Here is a 20,820-nt window from a genome sequence, read left to right on the forward strand (position 1 = left end):
GAATCGGTTGGACTGTGAGACATACCACCTGGACGAACATTCATGTAATGGAATTATACACTGAAGAAAAATATTAAATGACATTGTTCGTATGTTCATAACAAATTAAGTAAAAAAGATTGCCACAAAACAGTATATATACTAAGATTCCAGTTTTTTTTAAGTTATTGGTTTATGGGAAGAAATAGGATACACAAAAATGTTAAAAATAAATTCTGGAGGGTAGGATTATAGGTATTTTAAGTTTTTTTCTTTTCTAAACCTTACACAATAAACATTTTAAAACATAAATTTATAATTAATAAATATAAGCTTTAAAAAAAAACTCTATAGGGCACAATTTGTGTTTACCACAATATAAACAACAAGCATTTAAAGAAACATGGGTTTTTACTTAGTGGAGTAAAGAATTTGTGAAAGAGGAAAGCACCTCTTGATTCCTCATGTTTCTATGTTTTTCCCCTACCCTTGTCCCAGATCTGAAAGTAGTGGGGAAAAAATCAACCTGGCTCTTTTCCTATGCCAAGGTGCTTACTCAATGTTTAATCTTACTGTAAGGGAATTTCACATAGTTCAGGCTTCCCAATACCAGAGGTTCCTGGCTCTGCCACTAGGTCTGTACCCTCTCTGGCATTCACTTCCTGCCCATTACCTCTCTGGGTAGCCACAAGATAGCTGGGGAAATCCCAGTCTCATGTCCTCTGCAAAAGTCCAGGTCTCCACTTGAGTGGAGAGTAGGAAAAAGAGGCAAGCACAATGCCAAGACTTTACTAAGTTATTTGAATTAGAATACTTGTAAGCAGTTAAAATGCTTTACATTTATCATTACCATAATTGCAAAGAATAACTATCATTTATGAGATGCTTTCCATGTGCCAGGCACACACCACATTATCCCGTTTAATATTCACATTGGCGATTTGGGTATTATCTCTATTTAACAGATAAAGACACTGAGGCTGAGGTCAAGCAATTTGCCTAGGCTATTCTGCATTTTGCTAGGCTAGCGGAACCATTGGCTTCCTCCTTCCAGCAGACTCTAGAGTTAACTATGATTGTGAGGCTTCCCCAGCCACATGGAACTATAAGTCCAATTAAGCCCCTAAGTTCCCAGCGCTGGAAGGTGGCAGACACAAGGTGCTTCAAAGCTATTCCAAAACTACCTCCATGATTCTTCACCCTACTCTGTGAGGAAGATGAGGATTCTAAGTTTTAACTTTAGAAAGAAAAGGGCGGACTTTAAGGTCCCTTCTGAGAGGCCTGGATGGCTGATCCATAAGAGCATTTCCAGTTTTTAGTTTCAGAAAAGGGAGTCTTGTACTTAGGAGGTCAATGATGGGGACCACACGTAAGTCTATTATACTAGATTATGAGTGGTAAATTTTAATCTGACCCTGAAGTAAGTAGGGTACTGTTGGAGACTAAATACTGGCAGCAAATAACCAACTCATGGTGTGTCCTGATCATGTGAAGAGAAGGAGACACTCCTGTACATGGGATATAGAACTAGCTAACTCTGGAGTTTGCTGGAAGGAGGGAGCCAATGGTTCTGCGAGGCTAGTACAAGGGAGAATAGCCTAGGTCCATGGATGACGTTTTGATGCATAGTGGACCAATTCAGCCATACATGGAAAAGGCTAGAGGCTCTGTGCACATAACTGTGAAATTATTTTGACCAGGTATGTATGCTATCAATAAAATAGTGGTTTATTCAGGTCACAAGGAAGACAATTTTCTACTAAAACTCAAAGTATCATATGGGTAAATATTGACTTGATATACACTTCTAACAGAAAGGAAGACAAAGAGACAACATAGCTATAATAATTTATTGCTTTTCATTTCTTGTTTGGATAAAAGTAAGACTACATCAAAAGTTGTTTGATGACACTGAATTATTTTCACAGTATCTATATCACTTGCTATATCAGAATTGAAGTCCTCATGGTTGGTCTTCAATGGAAGTGAATCCTAAAATTAATCTTAATAAAAAAAAATACATTGCTTTTGGGGCAAAGAGAAGGCAGCAGGAAGAGGAAGCATTTTCCTAGAATCAAATGAATTAGCAACCTTGTCCTAGCCCAAGTTTTGTCCCTAACCAAGTAATTCTGAGCACGTCACTTAAGCTTCAGTTTCTTTATCTGTACAACAAGGAGCTAGAGTTTAATTTCCAAAGCCCTGTCAAGTACTAAGTTTGCGTAAGTTTAATATTCTTTGGAGTTCATCTTTGCCTTAAATGGATTTATGATCATTTTTGTGAACCACGACTTCGTTATTTAAAAATTCATAAAGGAGACAGCTCATCGAATAGAGCAGGACACAGGGTTCAGGATATGATACTGTAACATAATTAAGTATGGAGAACAATCTTGCCATAGGGCAAAAGTAACTCCTGAAATTCTGTTAGCCTCAGTGCACATTTGTCTTACAAAGAACATGCTTGCTCCTGATGAAAATTTGCTTTTTAATTCCTTCTAGGCAGAATCACTGATACAATTGCTTCCATCTTATATCAAAATGAGTTATTCATAAGCCACATACTCTTGCGAATGATTCTAAACGGCAAGTGATGTTTGATATTGTTAAGGTTTTATGTGACAAGCTAGCATTCCATGGGTATCCATAACAAAAGTAAACTTAAATCCAGTGAGTAGGCTCCCTTAAGTCCAGACTAAGCATCCCTAAATGCCAAATGCTACAAGACTGCCACTTAGGAATGACTGTTTTTAGCCTCCAGAGTATGGATGGTGGGCACTCGAGTAGGAGCTTTATTACACTGTAGAAGAAAAGCTTTCTCCTTACTTTGTCCTCATCTGATATTGGGAAAAGAGCAAGAGGGCAAATGTATAAGATTTGGAAACTGCCTCTTCAGCTGTTCTGGCCTGAACTCTAGTTAATCTTGTGCAAGTTAAATTCTAACTATCACTAGATGGGACCTATCACCTGCTGGGACTTGTCAAGCCTTGGATTAGTGCCGTCCCAGAAGTAAAGTTCTGTTCTTTGATATCCCAGGAGGAACTGTCATGCTCTAAGATCGGTAAATGAGATACAGAACTGGCTACAATTAGATCTTAATGAGTTCAATACAGAGTGTCACAGAATTTCAAATGTTGAAAGATTATCTTTTCAAATATATGTATAATTATTCTGAGGACTTGCTTGCCTGTCACAAATCTAATGCATTTGTTATGAGGATGAAACAGGAAAAACTCACAGGAGGACACGAACCACTACGTAGGATAGCTTCTAAGTTAAGAAGGGAATCTCCCAGGTGGTCCGGCAAACATAACATTCCTTATCTTTCCCGCCCACCCGAAAGTTCTAACACATATGCTTCAAAGCCTCGTTGGTAGTTCAAGCCTGCTTAGAAGGTTTTAAGGCCTCGTGCCAGACTTCCGGTGTTTTCATAGATTTCTCTTGTTCAGTTATTGTCGCCTCCGAATTTGTCATTCTCTCATTCCACTCTTGCCTCCCTTCCTCTGTGCAATAAGCTTTTAGGGCATTCCATTCATGACTTTTCTTCCCCACCTAAAATACTGTCAGCAAACTGCCTAACGGAAATCCCTATAAAAGCGGTAAGACAAAGTAAGGATACGTTACTGCCTATAAATCGAGCACTTCAAAGGCATTTGTTTTAATCACGACTTAAGACTTTCACCCACGGGTAATTTGTGCGAAAGGAGCTTCTTCTGGGAGGACAGCCCGGCTTCGTCTTCAGGTTTCAATCCCAAAATTTCCCATAAGAAAAGAAATATCACTTCCTCTCTTCCAAGAGTCCGCTGACACCTGTCTTCACCCGCAGGTGTTTCTCCTAACACTTTAAACGCTTTCTAGAACCTCAAACCGCTAAGACGCTCCCGGGGTCCGAGGTTTTCCACCGGCGATGCTGCAGGGTTTGTTTTTCTACTTCCCTAGGCACAAGCCTGCCCGTTGGAGTCGAAGCCAACTCCTTACTGGTTCAGGTATGTGCTCGTCTCTGTAGCGAACCAATCAGAACCTCACTTCTTACTCCTGGGATTTGGTAAACGGAAGAGACCTCTCTGGTCCCGGGAGTAGGCAGGGACCGTGGATGAGTGACAGTTCGACTTTCCAATAGGCAGAGCCCTAAGACCTGCCCACGTCTGGCTCGGGGGTTAGAAAAGAGCGTCGATGCCGGCGGCAGTGATGAGTCCTAGGAGGCGCTGGCTCTTCGGCTGTTCGGAGGAGCGGCTGCTGCTGCTGCTGCTACTAGTAGCCCCTTTGCAGGTGAGTGGTTTTGTTTTAGAAAATGTTGCGAATGTTTCCATTTTTTAGTGATGTGATGTTTTATTTTTGGGTGCGGGGAAGGCCAGTTTTTTTACTTTCTCCGGTTTAGTCGTTGGTGGGAGTCTGGTGCCCACTCCAGCCTTCAAGCTGGGACCCTCACTTATCGCCCTGGTCCCTTTCCCTTGTCCCTTTCTCAGAATGAGCCTCACAGGCAGTCACAGTTCTGTTAACTGAGAGGAGGAGCCCGCTTTGGTAGTGCTGTCCTTATGGCAAGAATATATAGAAGTTGGAGGGAAGAAAAACGCTATCCTGGACCTTTGAGGCACTGTGTGGCAGAGCCCTTTCAATAGGAAGATCCCCTGGAAGGAAGCAGGGCGATGCCGCTGTATTTGGGGCTTTGGCAGACCTGGCCCTATCATTTTGTTTGGCAGACAGAAAAACTCGAATGCGGTGAAAAGAGAAGGAGGTGAATATATGCAGTGTTTTCATGTAGGAATCTGGAGCCAATCACAAGTTCTTAGAACCACTAGAAATAAAAACGTAAGTGTATTTTCCTCTTTTCTAAGGGACAGGGGCTGGTATTACACTAGAGAAGGTCAATGAAATGCGTAATTGCAGTTAAGTTCACGGTTAAGCTTTAAAGAATAGTTGGTTATTAGCTAACTTATTATAACTCTCATTCCTCTACTGCCTCCTTTCCAAATTACGGAAGATCTTTGGCTTGTGAGTGGTACTATGTTAGCTGACTAAATGCAGACTCTTTCCAAGGAGGGGAAAAAATCAAAAGCTAAGTTTCACCTGTAGGTACTAAAGTTTTTTTATAGTGAAAGCAGAACTCATGTCAATTTGTCTTTTATTTTATTTTAGTTTTTTTGAAACGGAGTCTCGCTCTGTCGCCCAGGCTGGAGTGACTGCAGTGGCTCGATCTCGGCTCACTGCAACCTCCGCCTCCCGGGTTCAAGCGATTCTCCTGCCTCAGCCTCCCAAGTGGCTGGGATTAACAAGCATAGGCCACCACGCCCGGCTAATTTTTGTATTTTTAGTAGAGACCGGGTTTCACCATGTTGGCCAGGCTGGTCTCGAACTCCTGACCTCAGGTAATCTGCCCGCCTTGGCCTCCCAAAGTGCTGGGATTACAGGCATGAGCCACTGCGCCTGGCTTTGCCTGCCTGCCTGCCTTCCTGTCTTCCTTCCTTCCTCCCTCCCTCCCTCCCTTTCCCCCTCCCTCCCTCCCTTTCCCCCTCCCTCCCTTCCCTCCCTCCCTCCCTTTCCCCCTCCCTCCCTCCCTTCCCCCTCCCTCCCTCCCTTCCCCCTCCCTCCCTTCCCCCTCCCTCCCCCCTCCCAAACCCCCTCCCTCCCCCTCCCCCTCCCCCTCTCCCTCCCCCTCTCCCTCCCCCTCTCCCTCCCCCTCTCCCTCCCCCTCTCCCTCCCCCTCTCCCTCCCCCTCTCCCTCCCCCTCTCCCTCCCCCTCTCCCTCCCCCTCTCCCTCCTGTCTTCTGTCTTTCTGTCTTTCTGTCTTTCTTTCCTTGCTGTCTTGCTTTCTTTTATTTTGAGACGAAGTTTTGCTCCTGTTGCCCAGGCTGGAGTGCGATGTCGTGATCTCGGCTCACCGCAACCTCCGCCTCCCGGATTCAATCCATTCTCCTGTCTCAGCCTCCCGAGTAGCAGGGATTACAGGCATGCGCCACCACGCCCGCTAATTTTATATTTTTGGTAGAGACAGGGTTTCACCATGTTGGCCAGACTGGTCTCAAATTCCTGACCTCAGGTGATCTGCCCGCCTCAGCCTCCCAAAGTGCTGGGATTACAGGCGTCAGCCACCGCGCCCAGCCTTCTTTTTTTTTTTTTTTTGCCTTCTTTTTTTTTAAACTGCCTCCCGTGAGTCCAGGGAATAGCGCTTTCTTAGCCATCTTTGTGTTCCAGTAGCACCTCATACACCGCAGATGCTCCCCAGTTGGTGGTGGACTTCAGAGAAGCATAATTCAAACTGTCATAGTGGAAGGAGCTCTGAGTTAGAAATCAAGAACATTGGCTTTAGTCCTGAAGCTGTTACTATTTGTGTGATCTTAAATCATTTCAACTGTGACTCTTAATTTTTGCATTTTTTTTTTTTTTTTTGAGACAGGGTCTCGCTCTGTTGCCCAGGCTGGAGTGCAGTGGCGCGATCTCTGCTCCCTGCAACCTCCACCTCTACCTCCTGGGTTCAAGCGATCCTACCACCTCGAGTTTTGTATCTTTAGAAAGCAGATGTTGCATTAAATTATATCTGAGGTATAAACTCTGTGTTAAAAGTCTGTTTTAAAGTAAAAATGATTAGTACATAAGCAGAGTCTCATTGCAGTAAATTCTGTGCCATCTAGTAGCAAGTAAAAGTTCCCAGCTTCAAGGATATATTCTTGTTTTTTAATTCTTAATTTGTGTGGGTACCTAGTAGGTGTATATATTTATGGGTTACATGAGATATTTTGACATAGGCATGCAGTGCTATTACATCAGAGTAAATAGGGTAGCTGTCACCAAAAGCATTTATCCTTTGTGTTTCTAACAATCCAATTATACTCTTTTTAGTTATTTGAAAATTTACAATTAAATTTTTTTTACTATAGTCACCCTGTTGTGCTAGCAAATACTAGGTCTTGTTTATCTTCCTATTTTTGTCCCCATTACAAGGATATACTCTTTTGTGTTCATATTTAAACCAAACCAGATTATTGTAGAAAATTTGGAGCATACAGAAGTATAATGTGGCAGAAAATTGTCACTTAGAAGCAACCACTGTTAGTGTTTGGGTAGAGCTTTTAGTCTTTCTTCCTCTTTTGCCTTCTGTGGTTGGTTGAGATTAAGAGGCACATTTTAAGTAATGATTGGTGCACCTAAATTCACCGGGCCTTCATCTTTGTGTGTCTAGTGCCTGAAGAACAGAGGTCACAAAAATGTTTGAACCGAATGGTTTCTTGAAACATCCTTGGAATAAAATCTGATATGAAAGATGTTTATATAGGTGGCAGAACAAAAGAGGACAAAAAGTATTACTTAATAACAAAACCCTTCTGCTGAAATTTGGCCACAAATATGAGGAAAACATACTGTGTAAAATATAAATTAAATGTTAACCACTTCATTAAAGCATTTGGATGGCAGAATATTAGTACTTGGTAAGCTTCTGAGACTGTATCTTACCATCACCTCCATCCTACAATATTTGATTGCATTCCTCCTTCCACCACCTAATTTAAGCATTTCCCCTCTAATTCCTTCCTTCATTTTACTTTATTTCCAGTTTTTGCTTCTGCTCATATCATCAGCAAGGTAGGATTGCTTTGACAGGCCTGAGATCTGTGCCATTATTTATGAGTTAGTCAAAGTCTGCTCCATTCTACCTCTCACTTTTTGGTAGAGTGCTTTACCATAATCTCATTTAGTCTTCCTAATAGCCCCCTGAGAGCTGTCGTTTCATGATCCTCATCTTTATAGATATGGAACCTGAGGTTCAAAGAATTTAAATAACTTACTTAAGATCACATTGTCAGTAAGTAGCAGAGCTGGGCTCATATCTAGGTTGTTTTTACTTTAGACTTTTAGGATTTGGTGGAAACAATTTGTGTTGATAAAAGCTACTACCCTGGGGAAGACAATGACCAGATATAGGAAGGAGGGGTCTGTCATGAGTGGGTGTTGTCCACAATGCTGATGCCATGAAGGCTGGAACATGCAACATGCCCTGAGCAAATTCACGTCTCATTACACATGTATATCTCTTTCCTGTGAGTAGGGATCTGCCTGGTATGGCTGGTTATTCTTGTAACAAGCAATCAGTAGGAAATATTAGTAGATGTAAGATTGGTGAATGAGAGGGTTTTAGTGTCTGGAAAACGTGGGTTTAGTGTTTGGAAAAAGTGAGTGGTAATGTTTGCTCCTGGTAAAAAGGTATTCTTATAACTGCAAGTACAGATGAAAAAGTTTCTACAAAGCCTTAGGAAAAGTAATAGACCATGGAACACTTTTAGGTACAATTGTGTTTGAACATCTAATAGTGAACTTGATATGGCGGAAGGCATAGTTTGTTAAGACAGTAAAAGCCTTAAGGAACTGAGCCCCAGATTTCATTTCCCTTGAGAACTGTTCCTTTTTAATTTGTTAGAGACATGGTTCTTTTTCTCTGTCCTCAAATAATAGCCCATCTTACTATAAAGTTAGATTCCTATTGCAGTGGGGATTAAAAGTTGCTCAAAGCCACACAGTAAGAGTTTGGACCAAGGAAAACATCATCTGAGTGTCTAGGATAGCAATTGACTATTTAATATTTAAATGTGAGCTTTGAATCTAAGTGACTCTGGTTCTATTTGTCTTATTTTATATAACTTCAACATTACATTGCTGATCAAATTTCTTGCTCAAACATTGGCAATACAAGAAAAACTAGGTTTTTAAGTTGGACTTTACCCTGTAGTTTGTCCTACTTGTCCGTGAGTTGTACCACTAGGGTCTTAGGCGTTATTAATTTTCAAACACGTGAGGAAGGGAGGAAGCAAAGTCCCAGGAGTGTCAGTTTGGAAGACAGGATGAGCCTCAGTTATGGGGAGTAGTTATAACAGAGGAGCCTCAGTTATGGGAGAAATATAATGTGAAATTATATTTCACATAATTTCATATGTAGAATTATATAGTTTAATGAAGGAGTAGGAAGCAGCAGCAGATGATCATGCTACATTTGTTGAAAGTACTTAGGGATCTCGAAAATATTAGAGGGGTAACCTTAGTAAATGCAGTGCCTTGCAAGTACATCATTCCCCTATCTACAGTCCCTGTCTTGCCAAAAAGAATGCTAATCTTGAGTCATAATTTTATGTTTCAATTTTATGGTGGCATTTATAGAAAGAATATTCTTTGCTTTATAGCTAACTTAGATGGAATTCCTATACATTTATAGTGAAAAGTCTTTGAAAGTTATAAGTCACCTGCAAAGTGTGTTCTTTGCATCACTGATTTGTTTATTGTCAAAGCAATTACATCCCTAGCACCTACTCCTGAGCAAGTATACATTCACCTGAAGTGTGAGGCACTATGGGGCAATTTATGAAGATGTCTAATGGAGTAAAGTGTGTCAAAATGACACATGATATTTTTGAAGGAGATTAACAGGATGAATCCCGTAGTTTTCCCCTATGGTTCTATCTTGAACCCATTCCTAAATAATTTAGTTAAGCAAAAGTCAAGTACTCAGACTGATTTAAATGTCCTCAGTATGGCCTTCTATGAGGAGTAAAAACAATTATGAATGGGATTCCATTACTCATGGTACTTGCCGTTCTGGCCGAGAATAAAATCTAGTGATTTCATAATATTGGGATTATTCTATGACGGGATGCTTAAAGGTTAAAAATGCTGCTGTCATTAGTAGATCTAAGTGTGGGATCCAGCTAGGCCAAGATCGACATATTGAGGCCTTCTGGCCTATACCTTTTTAAAGAAATTTTACATTTTTAATTTTAAGTTATGGGTGCATAATAGTTGTATATATTTATAGGTATATGTGATATTTTGGTACAGGTATACAATATGTAATGATCAAATCAGGTTAATTGATTTACCTCATGCATTTGTCTGTTACCTCATGGATTTATCTTTTTTTTTGTTTTGGGAACCTTCTAATTCCATTATTTTAGTTATTTTTAAAATGCAATAAATTATTATCACCCTATTGTGCTACTGAATACTAGATCTTATTTGTTCTAACTATAGTTTTGTATCTGTTAACCATCCTCACTTTAACCTCCCTGCTCCTGTTACCTTTCCCTGCCTGTGGCAACCATAATTCTGCTATTACGATATGTTCAGTTTTCAAAATTGTTAGCTCCCATATGTGATTGAAAACATGTGAAATTAATCTTTCCATGCCTGACTTCTTTCACCTAACCGTATGCTCTCCAGTTCCATCCATGTTGTTGTGAATGACAGGGTTTCATTCTTCTTATGGCTGAATAATATTCCACTGTATACATGTGCCAATTTTTCTTTATCCGTTCATCTGTTGATGGGCACTTAGATTGCTTCCATATCTTGGCTATTGTGAATACTGGTGCAATAAACATGGAGTGCAGATATCTCTTCAGTATACTGATTTTCTTTCTTTTGGATGTACACCCAGTGGTGGGCTTGCTGGATCATATGTCTACTGCCTGTTTTTGAACAGCCCACAAACTATGCATGGGTTTTACATGTAAAATGGTTGAAATAAATTAATATTTCATGTGCATGAAAATTATATGAAATTCTGATTTCAGTGTCCATATGTAAAGTTTTACTGAAACAGATTTATCCACTTATATATTACATATGGTGGCTTTCAGCTGCAATGGCAGAATGATACGATTGTACCTAATTATGGCAGAGACCAGTGTAGCCTAGAAAGCCTAAAAAATTTGCTATTTGGTGGTTTACAGAAAAAGTTGCTAATATCTGAGCTAAGCTATAGTGTCTTTCACATTTATCTCCTTCATCTCACTTAAACAGCCATTGTCCTGGTCCAAGTCTTTATCCTGTGTTACCAGAATTATTGCAAAAACCTCTCGGCTAGTGTTCATACCCCTGGGTTTTCTGGTCTATCTCTGTATGTAAGTGCTGCCTGATCCTGCTAAAATGCATGCTAACTAAACTTTTAATGATGTCCCAATATGTATAGAAAAACAAGGCCTTTTTTGGGTCATTATTTGTTCTTATCTTTCTAGGCTAGTCTCCTCCTGCTTCTTTGTTATACCCTGTACTTAGAGTGGCCATATAATTTTCCAAATGGGACACTTAAGTGTGAAAGGGGCCCTAGTAGTAATTATGTTGGGGAAACAGGCCTAAGACAATACTGTTCTGTAATAATGATGCATGTGCATCTTTCTCCTAACTACCCTCTCTGTCCTGACCTTGCCAAAAGAATGCTAATCTTGACCCATAACTTCAATTTTATGGGGCCTTTATGGAAAGAATATTTTTTGCCTATTAGGCAAATCAGGATGTGTGGTTACTCTAGCTATACTCCAACCAGTTTGAATGGGCTCACCATTTTCCATATGTACCTGCTCCTTTGCCTTCACTCACTGTTCCCCTAGATTGTAATTCCTTTACTGTTTTCTGTAAATCTAAACCTTGCCTTTCCAAATCCAACTTAAAAAGTACTGTGTCCATGAAGCCTTACTCAGAAATATTCTCTCCCTTCTCACCTCTCTTTTACTAATGAAGTGCTTTCTCATGGTGTGAATTACTTTGAGTTTTAGACACACATACACACACACACGTACTGAAGACATAATTCTTGTTGGATTACATATTCCTCATAGGCCTAGCATTGGGCTGTCCCTAAACGGGATCTGCAAAATGTTTGAAGAATGAATTAATTGGTCAGGCTAGGGAGACTGAGTATTTGGGGCTTTCAATTTATGAGTCATCCATTTTAATGTGATTAAAGCAGTGAGAAAAGGGTTTCCAAGAACTGAAGACTTAGCCTCAGGTTTCAACGTGATAGTGTAGCACAATGGTTCAGGGCATAGATATAGACTTCTTGAGACTAAATTCCAGCTCTACCATTTACAGCCTCTGTTATGCTGGGCAAGTTAACCTCTCCTCCTGTTTCTTCATCTGTAAAATGGGAGTAAACATAGTAGCCACTCCATGGAATGGCGGTTGAGGATTCACAGTGCCAGGTAACACTGAAGTAACATTCATAGGTGAGCACTCTGTGAATGTTGGCTACTGTGACTAATATGATCATCTTCATAGTACTCTCACAGGTAGGTAAGAAAATGCAGAGACCCAAGACCGAGATGTAATCATGGAAGAGCTGGAGGAAATGCTACACCAAAATCTTAGTGGGTTTTTTTTCTTGATCGAAGTAGTTTGTTTTAGAGAAGTCATGGAGAAGATAATCTCCACTTAGTAAGAAGTAACTAACCTGCAGTCTTTTGAGACACCTTTTCAGTAGAGTGGGCAAGGCACAAATTAAGTGTCAGGAAACAAAAAGGAATGGCTAGAAGGGAAGGTAAATGGACAAAAGGAAGGGGAGGGAGGATAAGATACAGAGTTGTGTAAAAGATGTTTCCTTAGTAAACTTTTTCTTCAAGCCAGATCACACTTCAAAAAGGAAGACACCCTGGGGGATAATTCAATAACCTATATGTTTTTTTTTTAACATGATGTAAATTATTGATTAAAATCGGTACTTAATGTAAGTGCCAGTAACTTTTGCTATGGGATAAATGAGAAACCAGGTGCGTGTTGGTGAGCTTTTATGAAAAACAAAACAAAACAGAAAAATAAAGCTTGAGGTTGAAAAGGAATCGTTTTTAATTTGGGGTGGGGAATATATATTTTTAGTAAGATTTCTCTTTATAAGTTGGGGTGACTATTGCCTGGCTTACTTTGTGCCTTGAGGTTTTTCTCAAGAGTACTAATAAGCCGAGCCCTCCTTCATGCTCACCTTGTTTGTTTGCATTTTATGAAATGGCTGCCTGGGTTTGGAAGGACAAGTTGGGACTGGAGATGCCCCTGTGAAGTGAAGCCAAGTAAGCCAAGATCCTCAAACCACGACTCTAATTATCTCCAGTGGTGGGTTGAAGGCAGAAGACCAGGGTTGCAATTCCAGTTTGCCATTTACTGGCCATATGTTTTTGGACAAGTGAATTAGAATCTCCATTTTTTTTCTGTGGAGATTATGGCCATCCATGAGTATACTAAACTTATAGTACAAAAGTACAAGGTACAAAACTATAATGGATAATTATTCTTGGCTCCTGTTTTGACATAGATACACTGGGATTCTTAAGCTAAAGCTTGCTAACATCTTGGCCCTGCCAACTGTTTTTACTGTGGCAGTTACTAAAACTGTCAAGCCTTACTCTCATGAGTACAATCCAGTCATTTCTCTCTGACTTAGATTCAGTCAGCACACCTACCGAGTGCCTCATATGTACCAAGCGATGTGCTAGGTTCTAGAGATACAGCAGTAAGACCTGCCTTGATGCCGCTTACAGTCTTACAGGGTACATAGCCATTGAACAGGTAATATATCGCAAGGGATCCATCGCAGGTGCACCAAATGTGGTTAAGCGGGATGCTCTAGGAGTAGGTCAGCAGGCCTGACCTACTTCCCAATGAGTGAAGAGCAAGGGAGCGAAGTCTGTCTAAAGCAGGGGTTCTCAAAACATGGTCCTTGGACCAGCCATGTCACCATCACCTGAGGACTTGCTAGAAATGCATATTCACAGCCCCACCCCAGACCTACTAAATCAAGCTCTGAAAGTGGGCTCAAGCAATCTGTTTAATGTGATTTTGATGCACATTAAAGTTTGAGAACCACTGGCCTAGAGGAACTAACATTTAAGCTGAGCTCTAAAGCTGCACGATCTAGTGTGGTAGCCACTAGTCACATGTGGCTATGGAGCACTTGAAATGTGGCTGGTTCACATTGAGATGTGTTTTCATTATAAAATACACACCAGATTCCAAAGACATACTATGAAAAAAAGAATGTAAACTGCCTTATTAATAATTTTTGTATGGATCATGTGTTAGAATTGTATTAGTTCTCATGCTGGTAATAAAGACATATCAGAGACTGGGTAATTTATAAAGGAAAGAGGTTTAATTGATTCACAGTTCAGCATGGCTGGAGAGGCCTCAGGAAGCTTACAATCATGGTGGAATGGGAAGCAAACATGTTCTTCTTCACATGGTGGCAGCAAAGAGAAATATAAGTGAAGTGGGGGCAAAGCTTATAAAACCATCAGATCTTGTGATAATTCACTTTCTATCATGAGAACAGCATGAAGGTAACTGTCCCCATAAGTCAATTACCTCCCACTGGGTCCCTCCCATGACACATGGGGATTATGGGAACTACAATTCAAGACAAAATTTGGTTGAGGACACAAAACTAAACCATATCATTCCACCCTGGCCCCTCCCAAATCTCATGTCCTCACATTTCAAAACATAATCATGCCCTTTCTTCAGTCCCCCCCAGTCTTAGCTCATTCCAGCATTAACCCAAAAGTCCAAATCCAAAGTCTCATCTGAGACAAGGCAAGCCCTCTCTGCCTATGAGCCGAGAAAATTGAAAGCAAGTTAGTTACTTCCTAGATACAACGGGGGTACAGGCGTTGGGTAAATACACCTGTTCCAAATGGGAGAAATTGGCCAAAACAAAGGGGGTACAGCAGGCCCCATACAAGTCCGAAATCCAATAGAGCAGTCATTACACCTTAAAGTTCCAAAATGATCTCCTTTGACTCCATGTCTGAATGATAACTTTTGGACCTATAGGATTAAATACAAGATTACAATTTATTCCACCTATTTCTTTTTACTTTTTCATGTGGCTTGTAGAAAATTTAAAACTTCATTGTGCCTCGCATTATATCTTGATTGGACACAACTGATCTAAAGGATGACTAGCGCTTAACCTAAAGCAGGGTGGGACTGAAGTGGCAATGGAGAGAAGAGACGAAGGATGAGTGTTCTGCATGGGGTAGAATGTGTCCAAAACTACTGAGGCAAGAAAGAACCTGACATGCTCAAGGAAATAAAACCAAAGCCTTGCAGGTCACATGAAGGATTCTGAACATTTTCCTAAGACCAATAGGAAGAATTGAGGGTTTAAAATAAGATCAATTTTCAAGGAGTTTGTTAGTTTGCAGTTAATAAATGAGGGCAAGAGAACTTCAACTGAATATAGCAAGACTTTTAACACTGAAGCTCCCCAACTCCCCAGGATGGCAGGGGAGGGGCAATTTGGTCAGCAGAGGAAGCAGGACGCTGCCCATCACCTGCCCCTAACCCTAGGGTATGAGGCATGAGCACCCCCTACTAGAGAGAGAAGCAGTGTCACCTGGGAAGAGGTAGTTTTCAGTTCGGTTCTTTTTCAGCACAACTGATGCTCAAAGCTGAGTGGGAGTTTGAGGACAGAGCTAGGAATTCTCCAGGGCACCAGCAAATGGTTTGGTGAGGGAGGGCTCTAAAGGTGGGACAGGGAGAAGGAAGCCCAGAGCATTATGGGGATTAGAGGGTCTGTCCTTTGAAAGGCTGTGTTGGACAATAACAGGAAAGCTGGTTAAGTGGTCCAGATGCTTGGGTTCTGTCTGCTGGGGTATGGTGGCTGCATCATTTATCTGTGGCCTAGGGGAGGTTTCCCTTTAAGTCAGAGGTCGTAAGCTAGCAGCTGTGATCTAGCCTGCAGAAGAAATGTTTTGTTTCACTCACATTTTACAAATGTACATTAGTTGCTAATATTTAAATCAGATATCAGATAAAAATACGTTTTCTTTTTTTTTTTTTTTTTTTAATTGGAAGATCTAGAAACCTCAATTGCTCAGTATCACAGGGCAGTAGGCTGGAGCTAAGTAATAGGTACTCCTTTTATTTTTTACATGAATTTTTAGGAGATTTTGAAAGGACTGTTTTAACTTTTTTAAAAAAGACATTTATTTACTTAAAGGTTCTCTGTGGTCTGACTCTGGGTCTTGCATTCACCCTAGTCTTTGGTGTCAGCAATCCCATCTTCTTTTTGTTTTCCAGAAAAGTTCTAAGAACAGTGCTGTTGGTTCCATGAGAAGAGGTTATAGGAAAACTTTTACTGTTTACACAAGAGTTGCCTTCTTCAGAGAAGCATGCATGTTCCTTGCAGTTCACGGTGCCCATCACTCCCCATAGTCCAGCTGCACTCTGCTTCACACAGCTGCCTGGCCATTGTAGGAATTTGAGTTTGCAATCCATGCCTTAAACTTTAAATCACACTGGCTACAGCGTTGTGTATTTCTTGGTAAACACTGGGTAAATCAGCTCCAGTGGATGTTGATAGAAGTTTTTATGTTTGCAAGCTAATCCTCAGCAGTTTCTTTGTAAATATGCAGCAGTTAAGTGGGATAAGTCTGTTGGTAGTACTAGGGAGGAGAGAGGAAAGTGACCTTTTGTTTTCCTGAGATAGATATACTAGTTTAGTACTTTATCATATAGTCACCTGCGTAAATGTATTCCTATGCTTCAGAGTGAGGGAAGGATGTGTATTTGCATAGTTTTTGTGTCTGCAGTACTGTTCCTCTGTTCTGGGGTGTGTGTGTGTGTGTGTGTGTATTTTTTCAGTAAAAAGAAAACAGAACTTTCTTTTAATGCAGTAAGCAAATACAGGAGAATAAGAGCACAAAGCTTGACGGTGGGTGCCTGAGTGTCCATGTTGCTATTGCTACATTGTTTTGTCCCCTTGGTGTAGTTTATAATCAAAAGACGGTGGAAAGGTGCTTCTGTCTACAAATTTTTTTTTTTTTTTTTTTTTTTTTTTTTTTTTTTTGAGGCGGAGTCTTCACTCTGTCGCCCAGGCTGGAGTGCAGTGGCACCATCTCGGCTCACTGCAAGCTCCGCCTCCCGGGCTCGCGCCATTCTCCTGCCTCAGCCTCCCGAGTAGCTGGGACTACAGGCGCCCGCCACCGCGCCCGGCTAATTTTTTGTATTTTAGTAGAGACGGGGTTTCACCGTGTTAGCCAGGATGGTCTCGATCTCCTGACCTCGTGATCCGCCTGCCTCGGCCTCCCAAAGTGCAGGGATTACAGGCGTGAGCCACCGCGCCCGGCCTACAAAATTTGTCTAACCGTGCCCTTCTTTAACTGAAGAGAGAACGGCTTCATTAGCTTATGGAGGCTTCTCACTTGACAAGATAAACTGAGAGTGAAGGTAGAGCAACAGTTGATACCTTCTTTTTTCTCCATCCCCCTCCTCTGCTACCACTAACAAAACAGAATGATAAATGGTTACAAAGGGTAGATACAGTTTTTGATAGAGCTCAGGCTTCTACTACTTGGTGGATTGGGGCTTTGTAAAGAAACAATGCAAAAATATCGCGGTGGCTCAAGCCTGTAATCCCAGCACTTTGGGAGGCCGAGACGGGCGGATCACTAGGTCAGGAGATCGAGACCATCCTGGCGAACACGGTGAAACCCCGTCTCTACTAAAAAATACAAAAAACTAGCCGGGCGAGGCGGCGGGCGCCTGTAGTCCCAGCTACTCGGGAGGCTGAGGCAGGAGAATGGCGTAAACCCGGGGGGCGGAGCTTGCAGTGAGCTGAGATCCGGCCACTGCACTCCAGCCCGGGCGACAGAGCCAGACTCCGTCTCAAAAAAAAAAAAAAAAAAAAAAAAATCTTCCATTTGCAAATTAACATATACACACCCCTCCGTGTGTGTGTGTGTGTGTGTGTGTGTGTATGTATGTGTGTATTCATAGCTTGGTTTCTTGCAGGTGAGGGGCTCTGAAGCTTGAACTTTGTTAGACTCATGACTATTCTGCCCCTGGGCATAGGCAGTCATCTGGCAAAACACTCCCTAGATACCTTTTGTTCCCTTCTCTGTTCTGCCACCCCGATGTCACTTCTCTGCTAAGGACAGAAACATTGGGCTCCCTCCTGGGGAATTCTCAGCTCTGTGGGATGCTCTCACCTGGGTCCTGAGCCTAGGCTCTTCTGGTTCCCTGGCACTTCCCTGCTCCACGTGCACAGCAACCTGGTACTTAGCAAGAAAGGAGAATCATCATCCTAACTGCTGTAGCCTTTCAATTTCAGCCATGCACCACCTAACGGTGTTTCAGTCAAGCATGCATCGCGTGTATGATGGTGACCCTGTAAGATGGCAATGGAGCATCTATAGACATCTAATATGTGGCACTTGACATTGGCATTGCAGATCGAGTAGGGGAAATGATTGATATTCATTAATTGTGCTGGGATACTTGGTTTTCCATATGAAAAAACATACATAAGTAAAATTATGTATACCATCTAGGTTTGTGTAAGTACATTCTATGTTGTTTGCCCGACGAAATCACCTAATGATGCATTTGCCAGAACATACTGCCTTCATTAAGCAACACATGACGGTACTTGCATATCACCTCAATTTGATTTCTTCCCTTAAGTCCTCTGTTTGCCTTCCATTGAAATATAAAGCCTTATTTTAAAGACTGTTTTCCCTCCAGAATCTCTAGGAATTACTAAAGAAAGGTAGAAACTAGATCTAGATTCCTATCAATTTTGCCACTGATCGTTATTTTACTGTGGGTGACTCACAGTTTAAGTGGGACAGAAAATCTCCAGTTAATGGAAGTTGCCATGAGTGGCAGAAGACCAGGCCCTAGTTCTCGTATAATCTTTACAACCCAGTATGCAAAAACACTGGAGCGGAGATGGAGACGCCGGGCATGTAAACCAAGCATGTGTCAGTGCAGATGTGTCCACCACAAGGAGAGAAAGGCAGACCGAGCAGCCATGTCAGCAGATTCTCCGAGGACAGAGTGGGCCCAGCAGATCTTCAGGCCAGCGGCTTAAATGTAAGGAGTTCAGCATAGCTTGAGAGTTGCTGGTCTCCCTTTACTAGATTCTTCCCCTGCTAAGATGTAGCTGGTGTGTGTAGGATATCTGGAGGGCTGGGGAGGAGGAGGCGTGGCCTCTTTATCAGTGTGGTTCCTCTCACTCCTACAGACCAGATCTGTTTGGACAGGCAGCATCCCTCAGCTGCTTGCATTTGATAGCTTATTTTGCATCTGGATTTATTCCTGTTGAAAACTATCTTCAGGCAGGTGCAAGATTATTTAGGTGCATACCATATTTGGTGTTAGTGTCTCTTTAAATCATTTTTAATTTGTCTGACTATTGAACTGATGTATTTTGCATACCTTAGATTTTCTAGTGTGTGATGTAGCCTGTGGCATTGAAGAGCTAGTTGCCACCAGCCAGTGATACATGCCAGATATATGCAGTGGTGCACTGAAATAACATGTTTAATAACTTCTATATTATTCTAATAATATAAGAATGTGATACTGGTAAATACTTCTTTTTCCACCACAGGAAAACAAAAGTGAAAAGGATGCCTTCAGTGTAGAGTCAGCTGCTGGGAGCTGGGAGTTCCCAGCTACTAGTCATTCTTTCAGACGTCTGTAACTCATTATATTAAATCTTTTCTACTGTAAGCATAAATAGCCTTTGTATCTGGCAGAAACACAGCATGCCATTAGAATGAAGTGTTTTGTTATTTTATGTCATACAGTTAACATGCTATCCAAACATCAGAAAATTTAAGTCAACTAGATTCCCTGTAATGAATTATTAATATCTATAGAGTATGCCTGTATGTGTCCCAGTGTATGAGTTATCACGTTTCTGACTGTTCAAAGGGATTTGAGTTTCTTTTAGAAATTGGGTGTTGTAAAGCTGTTTCTATTCCTAGGTGGTCAGTTGAATGAAGAATATAACTTAGACTTGTTCTTGTCTTTCTAGATGTATTGCTGTCCTTGAATATTAGCCCATTTGAAAACGCCTGGGAAGTTCAGCCATCAGTATGTCCAAGTACAAACTTATTATGTTAAGACATGGAGAGGGTGCTTGGAATAAGGAGAACCGTTTTTGTAGCTGGGTGGATCAGAAACTCAACAGTGAAGGCATGGAGGAAGCTCGGAACTGTGGGAAGCAACTCAAAGCATTAAACTTTGAGTTTGATCTTGTATTCACATCTGTCCTTAATCGGTCCATTCACACAGCCTGGCTGATCCTAGAAGAGCTAGGGCAGGAATGGGTGCCCGTGGAAAGCTCCTGGCGTCTAAATGAGCGTCACTATGGGGCCTTGATCGGTCTCAACAGGGAGCAAATGGCTTTGAATCATGGTGAAGAACAAGTGAGGCTCTGGAGAAGAAGCTACAATATAACCCCGCCTCCCATTGAGGAGTCTCATCCTTACTACCACGAAATCTACAACGACCGGAGGTATAAAGTATGTGATGTGCCCTTGGATCAACTGCCACGGTCTGAAAGCTTAAAGGATGTTCTGGAAAGACTCCTTCCCTATTGGAATGAAAGGATTGCTCCTGAAGTCTTACGTGGCAAAACCGTTCTGATATCTGCTCATGGAAATAGCAGTAGGGCACTCCTAAAACACCTGGAAGGTACCAGCTTTATATACCACTTATTAGAGGTTGCCAAGTGTGATATCTGGGCCTTAATCTAGAAATTAAGCTAATGATGCCCTAGTTACACAATAGACTCTCCTTCTCTATCCCCCTTTGTCACTTCAGATTTAAGAATCATCTTGTTCTAGAAATCAGATCTCTTGTGCGTTTTCCATTCCTGTTACCCGAAGCAGCAGTTTTCAGACTTTAGCAAGCATCAGAGTCACCTGGAGAGGTTGGTGTATCACAGACTCTGGGTCCCACCCTGCGAGTTTCGGAAGCAGTAGGTCTGGGGTGCACCCTGAGAATCTGCATTTCTTAGAAGCGTTAGGTGATGCTGATACTGCTGATTGGGGTTCCACACTTTGAGAAGCACTGGTCTAAAGGACTGTATGGCTTGTTGTAGTGAAATGAAAGGAAGCTAGGAAAGGAAGGAATTGTTGAAATGGCCTTGAAAGTAAATTTGAGTTCTTCAAGTTGAGTAAATTATCTAGACTTCAGTTTTGCTCACGTTCTTCCAACTTTAAACAATGATTGCTGTGTTTCCAGACGTAGGTTTCCTGAGCAGTTCTTTTGTTTCACTCCTCTTTTCAGAGCAGGTTTAGT

The 20,820-nt window shown here is 41.5% G+C and overlaps 1 protein-coding gene and 1 long non-coding RNA gene across 5 annotated transcripts in view; one reads left to right on the forward strand and one right to left on the reverse strand.

Moving 5' to 3' along the window:
- Positions 1-1,815: 1,815 nt before the first annotated feature.
- Positions 1,816-3,905, reverse strand: LOC106997678 (uncharacterized). Its single transcript, XR_001443878.3, has 2 exons — positions 3,663-3,905; positions 1,816-3,564 (listed from the first exon to the last, which is right to left on the reverse strand). It is a non-coding gene; the product is annotated as an uncharacterized LOC106997678 (long non-coding RNA).
- A 233-nt stretch (positions 3,906-4,138) lies between these two features.
- The window catches only part of BPGM (bisphosphoglycerate mutase), a 33,162-nt gene continuing 16,480 nt past the window's right edge, over positions 4,139-20,820 (forward strand). Inside the window, exons 1-3 of one of the 4 annotated variants that reach the window (XM_077995040.1) lie at positions 4,143-4,245; positions 4,443-4,567; positions 19,550-20,211. In XM_077995040.1, coding sequence (XP_077851166.1) covers positions 19,611-20,211 — 601 coding nt within the window. In that variant the 5' untranslated portion in view covers positions 4,143-4,245; positions 4,443-4,567; positions 19,550-19,610. 4 annotated transcript variants of the gene reach the window in all.

Source organism: Macaca mulatta, chromosome 3 (genome assembly GCF_049350105.2).
Source record: "Macaca mulatta isolate MMU2019108-1 chromosome 3, T2T-MMU8v2.0, whole genome shotgun sequence".
In the NCBI taxonomy this organism is placed as follows: Eukaryota; Metazoa; Chordata; class Mammalia; order Primates; family Cercopithecidae; genus Macaca; species Macaca mulatta.